The following is a 21,798-nucleotide window of genomic DNA, read 5'->3' on the forward strand; positions in this document are numbered from 1 at the left end:
ATGGCATTGCCTCATTTATCCTCATCACCTGTTCAAATGCTGCATCAGGACAGCAGCAGCATCCTTGCTCTAGCTGCCTCAGTCTCTCAAGCATATGCAATTGCTATAGTGCTCAAGATCTAGTGTGGAGTTTAATCTGAATCAGGAAACAGTTAACACCAGTTTCATCCAGGACAAAATAATTATAGCCATCAAATCACAGTGCTTAATAAAATTTGCTGTAATGACTTTCTCCTCAACTCATGCATTGTTAAAAACAAAATGTGCAAATGAAATGCTTCATCGTAGATTGAGGAAAGGTGCTAGAGGATGACCCAACTATACATTCAGGACGGGAAAGAATAATGCAAAAGTTTACTGTTCCTCTCAAAACTAAAATATTACATCCTCTCCTGAGACACTGACCTTCTCCTTTGATCTCTCTGACCTCCTTGCTATAGACTCATGCATCTGTTGGTCATGTGGCAATGAGTTCCCAAGAAAGCTCCAACAAGAGGGCTAGAAATACTGCACTTTCAAGAGACTGGGGTGAATATTTCTATTAGGTCAAGGTACCAAGATCGGAAATTGCTACAAGGACCCTTGGGTGGGGTTTCTTCTATCTAAACTACTGTTCAGCCTTTTGAAAAGGGCAATCTACAGAGAGGCATTAAAATAGCTCTGTGGATGGGTAAAGGTAATTTCTCATGTAGCGAAAGACATCTTTTGAAAGCAAATCTGTCTCAAGATTCTGTGCTCGTAGGCCAGCACTTTTTCCCATTCCTAAATATGTTTCACCACTTCAGAAAAGGGCCCCATGAAAGCTGATTTATCTGCTGGCAAATAATCCCATTATTACCCTTCCAACCAGAAGAATCTACATGCCACAATCCCAATCCCAATCATCCTCATCCTCCCACAGCCAAGAGTGGAGAAATGAGGGATCCCATCCCCTCAATTGTCTGCCCTGTTTTAAAAACCTCAGGAGGTGAACGAACTCACTTGTTTGCACTTGAAGCTTTTGCTGTTCAAACCCAAGCCAATAAATCCTCCACAGATTTCAGTAATTATCAATATCTTTTGGGTGGGGAAATTTCCCTTTTTTCCTTTTGTTTTAAAGTAGCCTTAAAAAAAAAATAGCAACACGACAAAATAGCGAAGTTTTGCTTTCCACAGACTTTAGAAAAATTATGGGAGAAGCACACAAGAACAGGCCCTTGAAGGATACTTGAGATATTCCTGAAAGCAAGAAAAACAAACCAAGATAGCATGCCAGCTTGACACTGCAAAATGGCATGTTTGTTTCTAACCAGAGGACAACATGACCTTGAATAGATTACTTCCACATGCTTCTCTCAGAGGAAAGCATTACGATCATGGGAGCCCCCTCCTGCAGCTTTCAGTATGCTCTGTGCATGGAGATACTGATAAGTCAAAATGAAACCCAGGTAACTTTCCAAATCTCCACCACCACCCTATTTCCACAATCAGATGCTTGCAAATTAGCTTTCAAGGACATATGAGGGCCTGATAAGAATACTTTCCTATTTAACATGCACTGAAAGTGCTTTCCCCCCCTAAGTGTTTTGACTTCATGATATAAAATGTACAAGCTGCTCCTATTTCACAAACATAAGGCAAACTATAACACCACATGAAGGGTCTACAGGGTCACACAGGCTAGCCCCACCCATGCCCACCAGGTCCCTGCCCCCCAGCCTCCCAAGCAGCCACACCCCCACCATCAACACATCCAGCGCATGTGAGACATAGGCATAGAATCTTAGGGCTGGAAGGGGCCTACAAGACCATTGAGTCCAACCCCCTGCTCCGTGCAGGAAGCCTGATTCCCAGGTGGTTTCCCTTCCAAGTACTAACCAGGGCTGACCCTGCTTAGCTTCCGAGATCAGACAAGATCAGGCTGTATACATACTGATGATTTACACATGCACACAGAGTTCCTCCCATGTATCCAAGCAAGGAGAAATCCTGATTGGCACACGCAAAGGGAGTGGTGTGTGGGTGTATGTGTGGCCAACTGAATGCGGTGCCACTCCCTCCCCACAAATGCATGAGGTGTTAGAGCATCCATATAACAATGGAACAATTAGTTCCAGGTGCCTGGAATATTTTCACCATTGGGAATGGTCATGTCATCAGGACTGGTGCATTTGCTCTCAAGCTGCTCTGGGGCATTATATTTTTCATCTATCTGATTAAGGCAGATTTTGTGGGCATGGACCACAATGACAATGCCAGTGTGGAGCATAGCCACGTAACACAGCTTAATAAAGTGGACCAAAGATGTGGACATTCCCTGGATCAGCATAAAACCTGAAAGCCTAGGTTCCAAAGGAAAATGAGTGCCTGGCTACAGGGGGTGCTCTTTGTGCACACAGTGTGGATCAGGGCTTTCATGAGGATGAACATCAGCTGATGAGATGAAACAAATGCATATAGCACAACTGCTGATGACGTTAGCAAGGGGCCACAGACATGAGCATAAAGAGAGGGCCTAAAGAACATAGTCCAGGAGGAACTAAAACAAGACATTACTAAGAGGGTAGAGAGAAGTCGCTTAAGAGGTTGCTTAAGATCTAATTATAAAAGTAGTCATAGACATGTTGCTAACATTTGTGAACTCATGTTCCTAGATTGTTCTGCTGAGCTTGCTATATTGGTTTGCTGACACTACTACATTGTTTGGATGACCTTAGTACTGCAGGGTAGCATAAAGCTTGCATCTCTGCATACTGGCTTTGCTGAAAATAAAAGGAACACCTGGCAGAGAGACACGTCTAAGCAAGAACCACCTCAGCACCTCTTCATATATCTTCCAGGCCTGAGGACATAGCCCTCCCCTCAACCTCACACTCTGAGAATTACTCTTCCACAGTTTCTCCTGTCCATTGGCTACAAAGGAGCAAGAGGCTCCTGAAATAACCATGGGTCCTTTAAGGGCTAGAGCTAGCATCTAGCAGGGGCAGATCCTCTGCAAGTTCTAAGCCCGCCAGCCTCCTTGAGGCCTCAGTTGCCTGCAGTCCCTTGCTGGGACAACAGGTCTCCCTGGGAGGAAACACTCCAGTCACAGAAGCCCCTACAGTATGGTGTTGAGGCTTCTGACCGTTCCTTACCTTGCTGTGACCCTGCTTTACCAAGCATAACCCTACTTAACCAGGACTAATGCTCTTTCCCCTGTACTTCTAGCCTAGCCAGGACACTTGTGGGCCAATAATCAATAAAACTGAGTTGTACATTTCCCTTTTGTGATGTGGATTTCTGTTCCCAAGTCTGTATAACCCTGGTGAACCTTTATGCTGAACAAGGTTTACAAACCAGCTAGAGGCAGCTATAACTACACCACTGTAAGTAATGTGTAAAGTGGGCTTATTTCTCAGTGCAACATGAAGATAATCTAAAATAGCTATTATTATTATTATTATTATTATTATTATTATTATTATTATTAACTTACAATGCATCTAGATTTAAAAAATAAGATAGTCCCTGCTCACTGGCACATGATCTAATAGACATGATACAAAAAGAAAAAGAAATGGGGAGGGAAGAGGTGACACAAGCCAACGCAAACTTCCTCAGTAGGTTCACCACAGATGTACACTGATTTAAACAGCACAGTGAGCAGCATTGTCTAGATGTGGGAAATAACGTATATTTACACTTACTAGGAGTGTAAATAAATGAAAATGAGACCGGTAAAGGTTATGTTTGAAGAGCTATAACTCTGGGTAAATAGATGGGTAAGATGGTGGCATTGGCAAAGTGAGCAGGCAACTTCATTTTGCTTCTCTAAGGTTAGCTTAGTTCACCTTTCAGCTAGTTTGGGAGGAAAAGGCAAGGGGTAGGACTCACCTGCAAACTAGAGTTGCAATAATGACGCACCAGGCTGTACAGCAGCAATCGGCATTCAGCTGTTCTTCAGTTTTGCGGTGGCGACAACACAACCAGAAGGAATAGAAGAGGAGGAAGAGAAGATCCAGAGCAAGGCAGGACAAAGCGACGCCACCCAACAACAACAGGGCCTGAGATAGACAAATATATATACATATAGTTAAATGACATTTACTCAACACAATTTCTTATGTCTTAAAGCTGCTATCTCCATGTATTTTTAAATTAAAGCCTTTATCTGATGTGGGCAGTATTACCCATGAACACTTGATGTATACCCAATAATGGACTGCAACTCAAAGCCATAAAGATCTGGCAAGGCTTCACGTATATAGTGGTAAATCTGCAGCCAGTCATACTCTCGCTTAAAACTGCCAACAAGATACAGTAACTTCCTCCCCTTGATCCCTACATACGGAATACTTTATGCAATGTGTGTTCCTATCTGTATTCCTCAGTTTGTTGGAAGGTGTACGTTTCACAGGCAAAGCAAGGAGCAAAATCCATCCTGACATTACTATGTAGCAAAATTCAAATTTTAACTTAACAATGTTAGCACTTTGACATGAATCTGACAAACACTTTTAGATTTTAAGCCTGAGGGCAGGGACTGTCTTTCTTCATGTTTAAAAGTGTATAGGTTGGGTTCTTGATTTTTCTTTTAAAAAGCGATACCTGTATGAATATTCTTATAGACTGGAGTATTTTATGAGCAAGTAACTTGCTCACAAAATCCTCAGAGAGGCCAACAAATTTGGACTTCCTCTTTTAAATCCAGGGCAAGTCATGACATCAGGGAGCTGAATTTTAATTCAGGGCTATTTCACATTTACAGCTTTTCCACCTTCATCATTAAATGAAGATTCTGTTCCATATAATTGCCAGTGCAACATGCAATAACATTTTAAAGTAAATTATTCAGGTGGATGGACTTTATAATCACACTTGACAAAATGAATTGGACACCAGAATCTGTCCTAGATGATTATGCACATAATAAATTCCCACAAGATATGTGTATGGCAATGTGACCCTGAATCTGAATTATTTAAGCAACAGGAGATTGCTCCAAACATTTGTTTTGTTTTCATATAAATATTTTTGTTTTCATATAAAAAATCCTTTCCACTTTTGCTAAATACCCTGACACGACTCGTTACAACTAATTTTTAATAGAGCCATCTTTTGAATTATAGAGGGCTGAAGGACAACAATATTGACATTCACATGAGCAAAGGCAGCCTTCCTCAACATGGCGCCCTCCTGTTGAAGTGGACTACAACACGTCTGGAGGACGTCAGGCTGGGAAAGGCTAAGGCATACATAAAGAGCTCAGCTCCACTCCTTCCCAGGAACAAGAATGGGAACAGAGACTTTGCAGAGTCCTTCCTTTATGCACAATATTAGATTGAAAGCCAAACAAAGAACATTCTTCATAGTACCATAATTTAGGCTCTTAATAAAATATGATAGCAACTCAAACCACGACACAGGCAAATGGGCTTTAAACATACCAATACATGGGGGATGTGTACGGTTAAGGCCTCCCCCCCGCAGGTTGCAGGCAAGAAAGCAGCTGAAAAGCATAATAAGAGGAGTCCTCTCAGTGTAGCAGGTAAAGGGCTATTTTAGGGGCCAGATGGAAAACGTTTTGGGTCAGGATGAACCCTCACACGGTCAGTAGCCAATCTCTACCTTACTAGGTCTGTGCCAAAGTGATGCTTTTGAGGAGTTAAAAAAGTTTTCCAAAAACCTTTTACCATGTGCATTTCCCACAACCACCCCATCCGCAGGCCAATGCAGTTCACTTCTGTTATGTCCCTTGCTGCTGCTGTGCCACTTCCCCCACTCCTAAATACTGTGCTTTCTTTCTGGATTAACTGGGCATGGGCAATCCAAGCCAATTAAGAATCACAGCACAAATGTGATGATGTCATAATGCTATGTAGCCAATCAGATTTCGCAAATGACACCCCTAAGTACAAAGCAGAACCAACTCAGAGTGAGAGTCATGCTTCCTGAATAGGCAAAATACTTATCAAGCAAATCACCGCCTCCCCCCGACAAAAAAGCCAAAGAGAGTGGTGTCTTTCAACTCTGCTGAAAATGTTAACAAAAAACAGTGAGTACTTTCCACTCAACCCTAACCCACACCACTATCTGATTGCCAATGCTGGTTTGCATGGAAACTGCAAATCAGTTTGCTGGGTGGGTATAATGGCAAATGGTTCACTGCAAGCCAAGAAGAAAAGGCATGCAAGGGAATAAGGAAATGTAAAAGCTTGAGAGTCCTTAAATGCTCATTCACATAGTACCAAATCATAATTTGGCATTACATCTGAATCAACCCACATAAGGAATACATTTTATCATTCAGATCTATCCATTTTCTGCACTTTAAATGCAGAATCCCCCCCCCCCCCGAAAAACCTGAACCAATTGTTTTTTGGACACAAATCTGGAAGTTGCTGACTATAAAATATGCCCAAATTTCAACTCTGCTTAAATACCTGGAACGGAGCCCAAGCGATTTGTGCCAACATAGTAATATTAGTACCCTTCAGTCCACAGACAAATCTGTCCCAGAAATGTGCAGTAGTGAGGATGTTATTTTTAATCAGCTACATCTCTTTTGCCCTTCTCCTCCTGCTGCAATTCTGATAAAATTACAGAGAAGCACTTGCATTTTTCACAGTAAGATGACTTCCTCAGTCAAAGAAGCGGCTTTCAATATCTATATGAAGGCTACTGGGAGAAGATATCCAGACGTTTGGACTGCAGTGCCACCAATGACATGTAGCTTTATCTCTCTTTTCCACCTAAGAGTCCAAGGGAGGCAGTGGACTTCCTGACTAAATATCTGGATATCGTGTTGGAATAGATTAGGGAGAACAAGCAGAAGCAAGCACGACAGAGGCTCTGTAGGTTGGGACATCAGCTAACCTAGATAGTGTAGAATCTAGGATGATCTTGGATGGGCTTGTACTCTTTCTGAAAGAACAGAACCTTGGGGCACTTCTGGACTCACCACTATCTGGAGAAACCCAGGTGGAGACAGAGGTTAGGAATACTTAGGTTGGTTCGCCTGTCTAGAGCAGCCAAACTTAGCCTCAGTTATCCACATGCTAGTCACCTCCAAACCAGATTATTGCAATGTGCTTTACATGGGGCTGCCTTTGAAAATGTTTCGGAAGCTTCAGCTACTGCAGAATACAGCCATATGGATGCTGGTTAGGATCAAGAAATCTGAACATATTACACCAGTTTTGTGCCAGCTTCACTGGCTGCCTATACTATTTGAAGCCAAGTCAAAAGTGTTGTTATTAACACTCAAAGACCTAACAGTTTGGGACCAGGTTATACAAAGCACATCCTTCAGCCATATGACACTGCCCAGACACTGAGATCTGCTTTGGAGGCCATGCCTGCATGTCCACCTGTAAGATCAGTTAGGTTATCGAGCACAAATTTATTTATTTATTTCATTTCTATACCGCCCAATAGCCGAAGCTCTCTTCACAAAGGACAGAGCCTTTTCTGTGGTGGCTTCTCAGCTTTGAAACACCCTCCCAATGGGGTTGCACCTCACTTCCACTATTCAAATAATTTAAACAAGTCTTCAAAACCTCTTTTTTAAAAATTGCTTTTGACTAACCTGCAAATGACTCATAGGCTCATATGTTAAAGAACAATTGTCTGTATCTGCTTTCTTCCCCTCTGATATGCCTACATATTGCTGTCTTGTATCTATTCTTGTAATGTATCACTGTGGGAGGGCATGGCTCTAAAAAAACAGCTTATAAATTCCTTAAATACATTTTTAAAAGAGAAAAAGTATAATTAAATGAAACGGTGTTCCTAAAAACAGAGGTTGTCTGTCACTACACAATTGAAATATAAACGCACCTACCAAAGAGAAAGTACATAGATTTGCACTTTACCCTGCTGGGAATTTCTGTGCCATAGCTCCACAGGCTTTCAGCTAAGCAAATACCAGTGTTTGCAGAATGATACCGCCAATAATGCCAAATTCAGATTGCCTGTGGAGTGACAGATAAGTTGGCCCAGGCTTTCAGAATATAGATATTGTTTAGAACACAGAGACAAACCTATGAAGCTGACTTATACCAGGTGAGACTACTAGCTCACAGGAAGCTGCTATCAGCAAATATCAGGCCTCCACAAATCTAATTGCTAGGAGGGATTAGCAACAGATGGAGCCCCTTTCCTAGACAGGATGCCCACCAGCACATAGGATTCCAAAACTCTCAACTGCATTGAAGTATGGAGGAAAGCATCAGCAGCATGAGTCTAACTAACACACGGGAAACACAAGTTTGCTGAAGTAGCATGTAGCTCTGCCCTCCAGAGAGCTCTGCCCTCCAAACACTGAAGAGAAATGTTGTAGTATTCGACCTGGACTGGGGTGAAGACAAAGCTTGCTTGGTGACTTTTAGCCAGCCATCATCTCAGCCTAATCTACTGCACAGGGCTTTTGTAAGGATAAAGGGGAGAGGGAATGTATACTTCCCTGAAACTCTTGGAGGAAGGGTAGGATAAAATACTATTGTTTATCATCATCATCACCACCACCACCAGCAGCAGCTTCCTACTTAAAAGCAGCATTAGAAGAAGACAGAGAGGACTTTCCCCATATTTGAGATGATGTCACATCTCAGTCAGGAACTGCATGTGTCAAGGACAACACAACCTGCTTCTCTCCCCACCCCCATCCCATTTTCAAACAAGGACCCACTCACAAATTATACAGATGTTCCTGCAGGGAAGTTGCTCTTTTCCATTTTACCTGTAATGTTTGCTGAAAGCCCCTCCGCAGAACAATGATCTAGACAAGGAGAATCGCTCCCACTCTCCAAATGCAGTTTGTACTGACACATCCCCACAGACTAAATCATTATTAAATGAAGCTTAGCTCAAATTTGGCAGGTTGTCAACCAAATGCGCTTGCTGAAAAGACGGATTTCCTCACTCAAGGCTTCTCAAAGTCCAACAAAATGGATGCTTCGGTTGTTTTGCATTTCCTAACATACAGGTTAGCTTAGACACAGTAATACAAGTGGGGTTACACTTTTAAGAGATACTCCATATAACTAGATTACTAAATTTAGCACCAGTTTATTTGCACAACTATTTGCACACAGTAAACCCCCAAATAGCTGAACATCATACTTCATTAACATTATTTCATAATGTGGGAACCATTTAGGCTGTGTGGAAAGATATCATAAACTCTTTCCTTCTCTTTATGGCCCTTGTGCTCTATGAGTTGAGAGGTACTGGGATACGGGTGAAACATTTACACATTACAGAGTGAGGGAACCTTTATTCAATCTCCAGATTCTATGGGGGGAAGGGAGAGAAAAATTGGCAACGTTCTGTGAAAAGAACTCTCAGTATCAAGTGTCAATGACTCTAGGACAGACCCGGAACTGTGGCTTGAAACCTAGCCAAATCAGGTAACTGCACAGCCATGGAAGGGAACAAGTGAGGGTCCGTAAGAAAATGTTGCAGCGTGCCTGAAGTCTCTAAAAAGGAGTCCTCCTATCCAGCATGGAACAGAAGCCTATTCAGGGCTTATAGTGGTATGGGGAATTTCAAGGGGGGGGAGTAAGAAGGGACCTCTTTTTTCCTTTCCCACTCCCCTGAAACTCTTCCCCACCATGCCATATCACTATGTATCTTTTTTTAGGCGGGAGGGGGTCTGGAAAGTAGGGAAGGGAAAATATATCCCTTTTCTGTTCCATCCTTCTAATCACCCCCGTATAGTTTTAGGGAGGGTAATCTTGTTGTAGAAGGGCAAGAAATGGAAACAGTGACAGATTTTACTTTCTTGGGCTCCAAGATCACCGCAGACGGTGACTGTAGCCATGAAATTAAAAGACGCTTGCTCCTTGGGAGGAAAGCTATGGCAAACCTAGACAGCATAGTCAGAAGCAGAGACATCACCTTGCTGACAAAGGTCCGTCTAATCAAAGCTATGGTTTTCCCAGTAGCAACATATGGCTGTGAGAGCTGAACTATAAGGAAGGCTGAGCGCCGAAGAATTGATGCTTTCGAACTGTGGTGCTGGAGAAGACTCTTACGAGTCCCCTGGACTGCAAAGAGGTCAAATCAGTCCATCCTAAAGGAAATCAACCCTGGCTGCTCATTGGAAGGACAGATACTGAAGCTGAAGCTCAAATATTTTGGCCACCTAATGCGAAGAGAAAACTCTCTGGAAAAGACCCTGATGCTGGGAAAGACTGAAGGCAAAAGGAGAAGGGGACAACAGAGGATGAGATGGCTAGATAGCATCACTGATGCAATGAATATGAACTTGAGCACACTCCGGGAGAGAGCGCAGGACAGGAAGGCCTGGCGTGCTATGGTCCATGGGGTCACGAAGAGTCGGACACGACTGAACAACAACAACAACAAATCTTGTTGCATGCATCCCCCCCATACACCCAGGATGTTAGGGGCTCAAACTGGCCAATTCCCCCTACCCCACTACCACCACCTCCATTTTCTTATTTCCACCTTCAACATGGCTCAAATGACCTCAACATTCTGCAGTTCCTTAAAGTCACTGAACATAAGCCCTTCCTGAGTAATTTTGTTTTTGTTTTTAAACTATTTTTCTTTTAAACTGACAGACAAATACAAGTCAGCATGCCTGTGTCCCCACATATGCAAAAACCACTACCCCATTTTGGGGTAGCCCCATTTTGCTTTCAAACAGAAAGTCACAGGACTACCTACGTTTGGTGTCGGAGAAAATGATAGGGGTGAAAGAACATAAGAGCCATGTTGGATCAGACCAAGGGTTATCTAGTCCAACATTCTGTTCACACAGTCACCAACCAGCTGTCAACCAAGAAACCACAAACAGGGCACGAGCATAACAGCACCCTCCATCAATGCCTATGACCGACAGGCAGCATGAAGCGGGATTGGCCAGGCTCAATATAAATATTAGAAGTCTTGGCTTCTGCCCTTGGTCAACAGACCAGGACCTCTCAGCTTTGCCAGCTTTCCCAGATTGGTCAGCTCAAGCCTCCAGCTCCAGCAATTGACCTCAGGTGACCTACACTAAAGGAACACGTATTCTCATCTTAGATTCAGGCATTTGATTATTCATTCATTCATTCATTCATTCAATGTCCTACCTTTTGCCAAAAATTATGCTCAAGCTGGCTAACAATAAAATACAGATTAAGAACAAAAAATTAATGAAAACGTAACATAAAAACAGAGCCATTAAAACACAATTAAAAACAGAATAAAAGAAATAGACAGCACTCAACCAATTAAAACCTCCTTCAGCAACAGACCATCCTATATGTCAAAGGCCTGCCTGAATAAAAGAGTCTTTGCCTGCCAACAGAATGACAACAAAGAGGGGGCCAACCTAGCCTCCCTTTGCAGGGAGTTCCAGAGCCTGAGAGCGGCTGCTGAGAAGGCCCTCTCTCATGTCCCCACCAAATGTGCCTCCAACTGGGGGACAGCCCAGGCAGGCTTGTGTGGGAGAATGCAGGCTTTGGGGGAGCCTGGTCCCAAGCTGTATATAGGACTTTATAGGTCATAACAAGCGGCATTCAGCACTTCAATCCAGAAAGACTGTCACCAGTGATGGCTACAAACAACATTAGCCTTGCCCTAATATGAATTATCCACCAGTAAGAGAAAGTAAAGATGAACTGGGCTAGATAGGCCATCATCCTGAAAGACAGTTATGCTATTACGCTTTGCCACGATGGAAGCAGATTCAGAATTCACATAAGATTGGGTGTCACTTTCCCACCCTCCCAGAGTTTATCTCTAGGCACTGGATATGGGATTATAAAGCCTGTTCTGGCTGAAGTTTCTTTGGGTCCAGTTTGTTACAACTTAAGTTATGGAAGCTTTTTGGATATAAAAAAATACATTAAGATCCCCATCTTTAAAGCAAATGGAACCTTTTAGAATAGCTGCCGCCACCCCACCCATCAAGATAAATAACTGGACCGACATTACCAAAAAGCAATGGATGGAAATCCATTATCTAAGCAGCCATTTATTTTTCCTAAGTCCACCTTGCACAATAATATAAAATGACTGGAAATGTATTTTAAAAACAAATTACCAGGAAAATTAAGGAGAAAAGGAAGCAAGTCTACTATATATGGAAGGGGTGGGGGAGGAGACTCAGCAACACATGTACAAACTTTATCCGGTACCAGAGGAACATTTCAGTGGAAACATATTGAGAGAGATTTTCCTGTTAAATGAGAGTGCAGTAGACAATACAGTTCTGCTTGCTTCAGAAACACAATTAAGATGATAAAAGTGGTGATCCAAAACAAAATGTTATGATTATAAAGAACTACTTTATACCGAGTCGGATCGCTAGCTCGATATTATTTACTCTACATTGAGTGACAGAGACTTTCCCTGATTTCAGACAGGGAACTTTCCCAGCCCTGTCTAGGGATCTCGGGGATTAACCCTGAGACCTTCTGTGTGCAAAGGAGGTGCTCTACCACTGAGCTCTACCATCCCTTACCACGTATACACAATCACTTCCAGTGGCCCAGGAGACTTCTTATGGTGGTGCTGGAAGCGTGCAGGCAGGGAAGGTATCCAGGGGATGAAGAAGAGGGAATTTTTTTCCTTACTACCTTCCTGTAAGCCCTCCCTGCTAGATTAGATGGTTCAAATTCAAGGCCGGCTGTCAGTTCCAAGCCTGAGTATTTTATTGCTATAAAGCAGGGAGGGGTTGGTTTCTGGAGCGTGGGTAAAGGAAACGGTGCTATCTTTTCTGCCCTCCTGGAATCCACCCTCTTTCCAGGATACAGGTTATTGTATCATGGAGTGAGGGGGATTAGAATTAGGCTGATGTGGTTTATGACTTTTAAGCAGACCAATTCACTTCCTCAGTTTTTCTCTACTCCCTGCCCCCCTTCACACACCTTCAACATTGTGGCTCAACCGCTCTCTACATACTGCTGATGCTGGAAAGTCCTGAAAACATATGTCCTTCTTGGGCTGGTCTTGGACTTTTTTATTTTCTTTTAATGTTCTTTAGTGTAATTCCGCTTATCTGGAGAGTCCCAGATAATATGGATATGCAGAAACCACTACCTTATTCTCAAGTGGCTCCATTTCACTTTCAAGTCTGTTAACTGGACAAAGTTACAAATTGTTGTATTGCTCTAACAGTCAGGAAGTTTTTCCTGATGTTCAGCTGGAATCTGGCTTCATGGCGGATGGATGAGAAAACTATCTGGACCCCAAAGTTCTTGAGTTTCCTTCCCAAAGCTTCAAAGTCTGACATGATTTCTTCATAGCTCTGCTTGGCGGTATCATTTGTTCCCACATGGATGAGAAGAAAGGGATACCTGTCAGTGGGCTTTATGAGTGCAGGCAACCCTTCAGTCACGTCTCTAATCCGTCCTCCCGGGAGACAACATACCTGGCGAGTCCACAGGTCTTCGTGACATATTTGGGTTTCGATCCCACGCAGCAAGGAGTCTCCCACTCCTCCTCCTCTTTTCTTCTTGTTGTTGTAGGCCTTGGTTTCATCGCTTCTGCTTGGCTGACCTTCAGCCTCTTGCTCGCTCTCATGCAGGTTCCCCTGTAATTCTTCCTCTGCAGGCTTTCCTCCAGTCTCATCCTCAAGTACCTGGAAATGGTTCCTTAGTTCCACTGCCTCCACTGGTGCTGAGTGTCTTCTAATTCCTCTGCTCCTAACTGTCACCCTTTTCCAAGGAGTATCCTCTACTTCATTTTTCCTCACCTCAGCATTTCCCTCTTCTGCCTCAGCTTGCTGTTGCTCTTCTAACTCCTGTACTTTGCTTTGCTGCTGTAGTTCCATCATTCTGTCCAAGAACCCTTTGTGTTCTCTTATTCCCTGGAGGGTCGACATTCGCCCCTCCAGTCCTCTTACTTTTTCTTCCAGCAGTGTGATCAACTTGCACTTGTTGCACGTGTAGGCCATGTTGTTCCCAGGCAAGAAAACAAACATGGCACACACCTTGCAGGTCACCACCACTCGGATACTTGAAAATAAAGTTAAAAAGCTTGCTAAACTAAACTGAACTCTTTGAGGTAAAATACGCACAATGCAGAGATCACTTAGAAAGTTGCAATATGCACAGCATCTTCGGGTTGTTAAAGGAGGTCTGGCCCTCCTGAGTGACAAAGGAATAAAGACCCATATTCCAATGTTGATATGTTTGGCTGAATTGGGGGGCAGGGGTGACTGACCAATAAGTTTCACCAATCAGAATAGCAGCATGTAAACAAGAAGATCCTCTTCTGAGCTTTTGGGTCTAGGAGATGGACTATCAAAATGTCAGTTAAAAAGAGATGGCTTTTGCTGTCTCTGGCAGACTGGATACATCAAAAGGCTTCCAGTTTTGTGGATCTGGAAGCCCTGGGAAAGGCATGTGTAATTTCAAGTGGGCTCCGGATGCCAGCATCCTGATCAAAGATACTTGTAGCTTTAAAGAAATAGATACTGAAGTCAGTATCACATTCAGTATTAGAGTAAATTATTATATTGAGTTTGGTGAAGTATCAGCTACTGTGTATCCTTCACAAATATTCTGCAGTGGCAGGATATGCTTTCTAAAAACTCTTTTTTAGAAGTTAATGGCTTAGTTCAGATACCACACTGCCAGAGATTTGAGAACCAAAACCATGGTTTCAGTTTACAAATGTACAACAGGCAAACTACAGTTTGGTGCTACTTGTCTGTTTTATTTGTTTTATTTATTTATTTAGAACATTTCTATACTGTCTTTCTGGAAAAACACATCAAGGTGGTTTACAAAAAACAACAACACAAAAATCAAACAAATAAAAACATAGTAAACCTTTAAAACACTTTAAAAACCATAACAATATAAAAAGCCAAATTAAAAAGATGTGTCTTTACCCCCTTCCTGAATGCAGAGAGAGTGGGGAACGGTTGCAACTCCAAAGGGCGTTCCAGAGTCTGAGAGCAACACAGGAAAAAGCCCTTTCTTGCATGCTCAACACGCAGGCCTCTGTAAGTGAGGGTGTCTTCAACAGGCCCTCTCCTGCTGATCTTAGTAACCAAGCAGGTTCATAGTGAGATAGATGGTCACTCAGATACCTAGGCCCTAAGCCGTTTGGAGTTTTAAAGGTTAAAAACCAACAACTTGAATTGTGCCTGGAAAACAATTTGCAAGCAGTGCAGTTCTTTCAGTATTGGGGTGATACGTGCACTGGTTGGCAGCCTAGCTGATGCGTTTTGCACCAACTGAAGCTTCTGGTAGCTTTTTATGGATAGCCCCACATAGAGCACATTGCAATAGTCTAACCGTGATGTTGCCAGATCAGCTTCTGGTCCTCTCACAACATACATTCACTCCTTCCTCCAACACTGTGACAACCTCTGGAGATGGAGCATTTGTGGCAATGGCGGTTTCTCAATTCAGACATTATGCCAAACTATATCTAAGCTTCCTAAATTGTGACAGAGATGAGCTAATCTGTTGGCATGTTACCAGAGGCTGCTGAAACAAGTGGTTTGAATATTTTAAACCCTAAAGCTCAAAGAATTAAAAGCAGAAGGCAGCAGATAAAATCAGCTCAGCTCAGGAGACGATCCAACCTACAACCTGAGGTTTTGCCACATGTAACGTCCTCAGGCTGCTTTAACAACTACAGTTGGTTTACAGGGACATGGGCGATTTTAGGTCAGTTTTTTGAAGCCGGATTCAGTACCCAGTCTAGCTGGGAACTCCATCCTTTTGTATCACCAACAGCATTGACTGTTGCATGGGCTGTGACATGCCCTTAGTGAAACACAGACAAAATATATTTAGCTGTATTGCGACAAATTCCAGCAGAGCAGCCATGTTAGTCTGTAGCAGGCATACAGCCTCTCAAGTACTGCAGTGCTTTAAAGGCTAATTGGTTTGCTGTAGTATGAACATTTAGCAAGCAGCAACCTTTTCTTCATATTTACCAAGGCACAAGCACAAACAAAATCTACTTGACTGTTCTGAAGATGGATTGGCTTGCTATACTGAATAGATTTTTTTTTAAAAGGAAGTACTCATGTGTAATCACTGGAAGATCACATATAAAACTGATTATGTGCAGGATGTCTGCCAAAAAAGAGAAGAAAAGTGTTTTATATATTAGTTGCCCATACTTTCCAACAACATTCATTTCTGAAATATATAGGAGAGCACAAGCAAGACCCAGAAATTTTAGCACTGGAGGTCAAGTGGTTGGGCATGACTCGGAACTGGACCAAGACCCAAACTAATGTGGGTAGCACCAGCATCACAACAACCATTTTTCTTTTTGAGAGAGAAGGTAAAAACAAATACAGGTGGGAAATTAAAAGCAGATCTCATGTTGCAGATCAGAGTTAAGAAGAGGTTGAAAATACTCCAATATGGAGAAAATACACAGCAGAGAGATAAATGCACCTGAAAAATATTGTGATCATGATGCTTATTATTATAGGGAAGACATCACTCAAACACTAGTTAGTGATAAGGTTTGGGAAATGCAAACTCAGACTGTACTAGTTGGAAAGCTTCATGGGATTATCAGAAACATTTGGAAAAACTCATCTTACTCCTATTTCTGTATAGCAGGGATGGAGAACGTGTAGCCATCTAGATGTTGCTGGATTGCACCTCCCGTTATCCCTAACTATTGCTATGCTAACTAGGGCTGATGGGAGTTGCAGTCCAGCGACATCTGGAGGGCCACATATTCCTCACCCCTGAATGTACAGCATGCAGTACAGCCTGACAAAGGTTCCTTCCAGCAATGTGATGCAGTATAACTAAATAGGTTGGCGGGGGGGAGTCCTGTTTCCCTCTTTTGAAGCATCAGATACAACAAAAGATGAACCTTCATTGGCAGCTATGATGACAAAGAAATAAGAACAGCAGACCTCAAGATGACCCTACTGTGAACATCAAGTGGCAAATGACACACCCACAAAGCAGTGTGATTATGAAGTTGTGCAGTACTGCTAAAACATGGTGCACATCGAGCAGTTGACTGGAGAAAAATGTTAGGAAGTACGATCAGTGCCAGCTTCTAAACCCAAAGTTAGGATTTGATCTTGAGACTCAAGAGAATAGCAATGCCACCCCCCCCACACACACACACACATCCCTCCGGACCCCAATTCTCACCTGTTATGGCATCTGAACTAGGAGGAATTAACCCTTTCTATGCACCTCAACTGCATGAAAATAAAATCTGAAAATTCGATGCATGTAAATATAGATTATTTCAAAGTAAGAGCATATCACTAATATGATCAAATGTTCACACGCTCAGCCTAAGATCAGCGGGTGCCAATCTTTCTGTCACTTACCATAAATATATCATTTCCTGGCATTGTTTCAGCATTCCTTAAAAAGAAACGCATGCCTTAAAAAGAAACGCATGCATGCAACGTTCACTTTTGATGGAATACATGTGATTTTTACATTGGGATTTGTGTGTCCATCTATTAAAAAATACAGTGAAAATCATTCCTAAAAATATAATTGTAACTAACCAATTTTTTTCTGGTCCTTGATTTTAAGTTCTTCTCTGCCACCATGAGCACCAAATACTATTGTTCTTTCTTTAAACAAGAACAGATTGCACACACAATCAGCCATTCCGAGCAGTAAAGACTTTCCCCTCACCACAAACTCAATACTAACAAAGAAGCCAAGCAAAAGACATTCTGAAAATTGTGCATTTCAAAAGTCAGTTCTTTGTTATATAAATGCAGAGATTGCTATAAAAGGGGGCGGCACTTTTCAGTTGGCTTTCCAGCTTCGTATTTACAGTAAATAAAGCCTTCCCCCCAAAATATCAAGGAACAAACATTGGGCCAATTTGCACGATCACACGAACAACAGCCTATGGGTTATCTGAGGGTTGTTTAACCCTCCAATAAGCCATGCCACCTGGGTTTGGACAACATATGCCACGCCCAGGCAGCGATTATTCAAATTGTGCCCGGCATGCACCCAGAATGTGCTGGGGGTTAAACAAGCTGCTGTGGTTTGTTTAAGCTGTGGTGATCATGTGAACCAGGTCATTGCTGCTTAAGATCTGTAACAGACAAGAAACATATAAAAAGCCCAGCCAAGACCCACCACAGCTACAGCTGGAGCCTGTATTTCTGAACCACTGACAAGGCTTAGAGCCTCATTAAGTTCTTTCCTTGGTACTGCAGGCCCTGCCAAGGGTAGCTACTCAGCAACGAGAGGCCTCATGCAGGAACATTGCAGATTTCTAGAAAGAATTAGGACTTCTGGCTGGCTTTAAGTATAGAACAGTCTGAGTTTCTTCTGTTGCTAAAGCCAACAATATGAAACCCAGGTGTCTTTCTGCAATCAAAATGAAAAATGGATATTTTCTCGTGAAGAAAATTTAGGATTGGTCATATTGCAAAGTTTTGCTTTTGAAGTTCACTGGTCCCCATCTAAGATACAGAGACCAGGAAGAATATAGCTACATGCTCTTGGATGAAAGTACTGGTCTTTTATTAGAACAGCAGAAGCAGAGCCTGTTTGAGTCATGAGATATAAATGTGGTATGGACCACTAGAAAGAATATTCAGAGTTGAACAACTGCAACATTTTAATGGTTTTAATGATCAAGAAGCACAATTCAGAAGGCATGATGATGGGGTAAAAGGATCATGGCCCAGTGATAAAGCACATCCTTTGCATGCAGAAATCCCAGGTTCAGTCCCCAGTATCTCCAGATAGGGCTGGGAAAGGCTTCTGTCTGAAATTCTGGAGAGCTGCTACCGGTTAATGTAGACCAAGGGTGAACAACTTGTGGCCCTCCAGATGTTTTGGCCTACAATGCCAATCGGCCTGAGCCAGTATAGCTGATGACGAGGGATGATGGAAGTTGTAGGCCAAGACATCTGGAGGGTTACATGTTGCCTACCCCTGCTTTAAGGCTGAAATCCTAGGTATACTTTTCTTTAACTTTGCCCACCCCTGGTATAGACAGTACTAAATTAGAAGGACTACACAAACGTGTACATGTAAGTAAAAAAGGTAAAGGTGTCCCCAACCAGTCGTGTCCAACTCTAGGGTGCGGTGCTCATCCCCGTTTCTAAGCCGAAGAGCCAGCGCTGTCCGAAGACGCTTCCGTGGTCATGTGGCCGGCATGACTGAACACCGAAATGCACGGAACGCTGTTACCTTTCCCGCTGAGGCGGTACCTATTTATCTACTTGCAATTTCTTGCTTTCGAACTGCTAGGTTGGCAGAAGCTGGGACTGAAGACGGGAGCTCACTCCGTCACGCAGCACTCGGGTCTCGAACTGCTGACCTGCCGACCTTCCAGTCTGCAGTTCAGCGTCTTAACCACTAAGCCACCGCGGCCCCTGTAAGTACACACATGCAAAAGAAGAACACAAAGAATTTTTAAATCATTGTCTCAAATTCAGTTTGTCAGCCTGAATTACCATTCTAATTTTTTAAAGTCCTCCTAAATACCCCAGCCCTTCTCCACTTTCCAAGAACAGAAAGGAAGGGGTGGACTTCTCTGGAAGGGTATTCCACAACTAGAACTATTTGAAATAAATATCTGTTAGCAGTAGAGACTTTAAATTTTAAAGGACTGAAGGACACAAGTAACAAAATTGTTTCGAAACCAGGGGTGAAACTTGCAGCTTGAGCAGTGGAGGTTTTGTGCAACCCACAAACTTCTGTCAGGATGCTCAAAATCCCATCACTCTTTTTGTGAATAAGGTTTTCAGGTCTCGAAACTTTATGTCATGCCAATGAGAAAGAGAGCCCAACTATTTTGATCCTAACAGCAATCAAACTGCCTAAATGACTTACACAGTAGATTTTCCCTGAACATACTGAAAGCTGCCAAATATTGGAGAGAACAAAACAGGCTTTTCACATAGCCAAAACTTTCACTCTGCATGCACATTCCAGTTATAATGAAAATAACTTGAGGGAAAAAAAGTCTATTCCAGGAACAGGCCTGATCCAGCTAACTGAAGGCTAGCTACTTGGTTATGTTTACGAGAAGGTTCTAAGTGACAACCATCTGCACACAAACAGCTGTCCAAACCCTCCTTGAAAGTCTATCATACTGGAAACCTATTTTGTATACATGAACACCATTTTGGAGAACTATACTGCATCTACTCCACACACACACCTCTGCCATTATTGCACACTTATATCCAACATTTGCTGCTCAAATGTTGGATACGACTGAGTAGCAAAGTATTCCTCTATCTTATGGGAATCAACTATCATAGAAAGAGGGAATCAGGATCTTGAGTGAACCTTAGGGGACTAGGGACTTGCTAGATGGTTTTGCATTAATTTTCACCATATACAAAGCAAGATAAATCTATTCCTTACACTGCCCTCATGGACTGCAACGTAGAAAGAAAATATGCGATAGCCATGGGAATGTGGCTACCACACTAAAACTGTGTATGATCAAGTCACTTCCCTTGTTTCAAGAGAGTTCCCAACTCCTGACCTGACCAGGAAGGGTACCGCTTTGTAGCCGGCCCACCTTATCCTGCCATAGTGCTCCAGCAGTCAACACTGGCCAGGTTCACCACAACTGACATATGGTTGGGGGCTGCAGCACCTCAGGACTGCAAGTTCTAATTCTGTCCCTCACTTCCTGGCTTGCAATTTCCACAGTCCGTCATTGTATACAAATCAGGTAAACTATGGAAACTGAAAACCATAGTTTTCTTCCAAATCAGAATCAGAAACTGAGTTCAAACCACAGCCTCCAATTCTGATATCGGGGCAAACTATGGTTTTCAGTAACCATAGTTTACCCAGTTCATATGTAATGATAAAAGCATGGTCAATCACAAATTAGGAAGTGAGGGAAGGAAACACTAAACTTTCAATGGCTAGGTGGTGAGAGCACAAACTCTTGGCCCTGCCAGGTATCTCAGCGTATTGAGAAATGACACAAGTTTCGATCCTTATAGAAGCAAGACCCAAAACCGATACCTAGTTTGTGAGACAGCTGTCTGAGCAATGTACATGTCAAAAATTCTCCCCGAGTGCAAAGAAAGCAGGGCATAAAAAAAACGAAATGAAACACCCACAATACTGCTACAGTGAAGGAAAACTAGAGCTTCCAAAAACAGCAACAGCCCAATCAGACTCCTTCATGGATTGGCAGGAATGTTATCTGTGGACTCAAAAGCACTAGATTGGTGGAGTGAGAAATCTGCTTGATGATGCTGATGGATCACTCTTCTATTTAAGCACAAAAGTATTTTGAAAGAGGTTAGCACTTAAGACAAGTCTTATGTTCTAAGCTTCCTTCCCTCACGTGAAAAGTGAGCTAAGAAAATCTGTCTATGCTTAAAACCAATTGAATAAGGCATATTAGATTTATTCACTCTTACCGCACTTGTGATGGGCTGATGAATTTCACAGTTGCACAGCAACATGAAAACCTATTGAGGCAAGAGGATGGCTGTCAGAGAGAGTTCAGCCCTCCATCCCTCCTCCATTCAAGGAGTGTCAGAATGGCTTCAACACAATGGCTACAACCTCACATAGCGCATGCCATTCCTCCCTCAGTGGTCAGGGGATACCAGCAAAGGAGGAGCATCACTTCTGTATACAAAAATACGTTTATGCACAAAGACAGTATCTTTTTCCCTTTCTCCTTTTCAAGATGCTCCAAAGGCTTGAAGAGGAAAATAGTTTTGTATAAGCAGTGAGTCAACATGTACATACTTTATAAAAAGAAGATCCATGACACTTACTCATCAACAGGGCCTGAATCAGCAGTTGGCATCCCTGGCTAGCTTGCCAGGAAATCAGCACCATAGCAGGGCCCACTCCGGATGTCTACCCTCAGCCCTTCTTTTTTTTTAAAAAAAAGGCACCCTGAGTA

General features: G+C 42.7%; 1 protein-coding gene across 9 annotated transcripts in view; it reads right to left on the minus strand.

Moving 5' to 3' along the window:
- Nucleotides 1-21,798, minus strand: part of TTYH3 (tweety family member 3) — a 147,959-nt gene that overhangs the window by 93,497 nt on the left and 32,664 nt on the right. For 6 of the 9 annotated variants that reach the window (XM_084818257.1, XM_084818262.1, XM_084818253.1 and 3 more), the window contains 2 exons: nucleotides 21,302-21,352; nucleotides 3,853-4,022 (listed from right to left, as the gene is read on the minus strand). In XM_084818257.1, the coding sequence (XP_084674383.1) occupies nucleotides 3,853-4,022; nucleotides 21,302-21,352 (221 nt within the window). The remainder of the gene's footprint in view (nucleotides 1-3,852; nucleotides 4,023-21,301; nucleotides 21,353-21,798) is intronic. The other 3 variants (XM_084818258.1, XM_084818255.1, XM_084818256.1) reach the window with 1 other exon arrangement.

The sequence above is a fragment of the Heloderma suspectum genome, chromosome 12, assembly GCF_057233095.1.
Source record: "Heloderma suspectum isolate Gila_16-S chromosome 12, 16-S_ref, whole genome shotgun sequence".
NCBI classification, from domain to species: Eukaryota; Metazoa; Chordata; class Lepidosauria; order Squamata; family Helodermatidae; genus Heloderma; species Heloderma suspectum.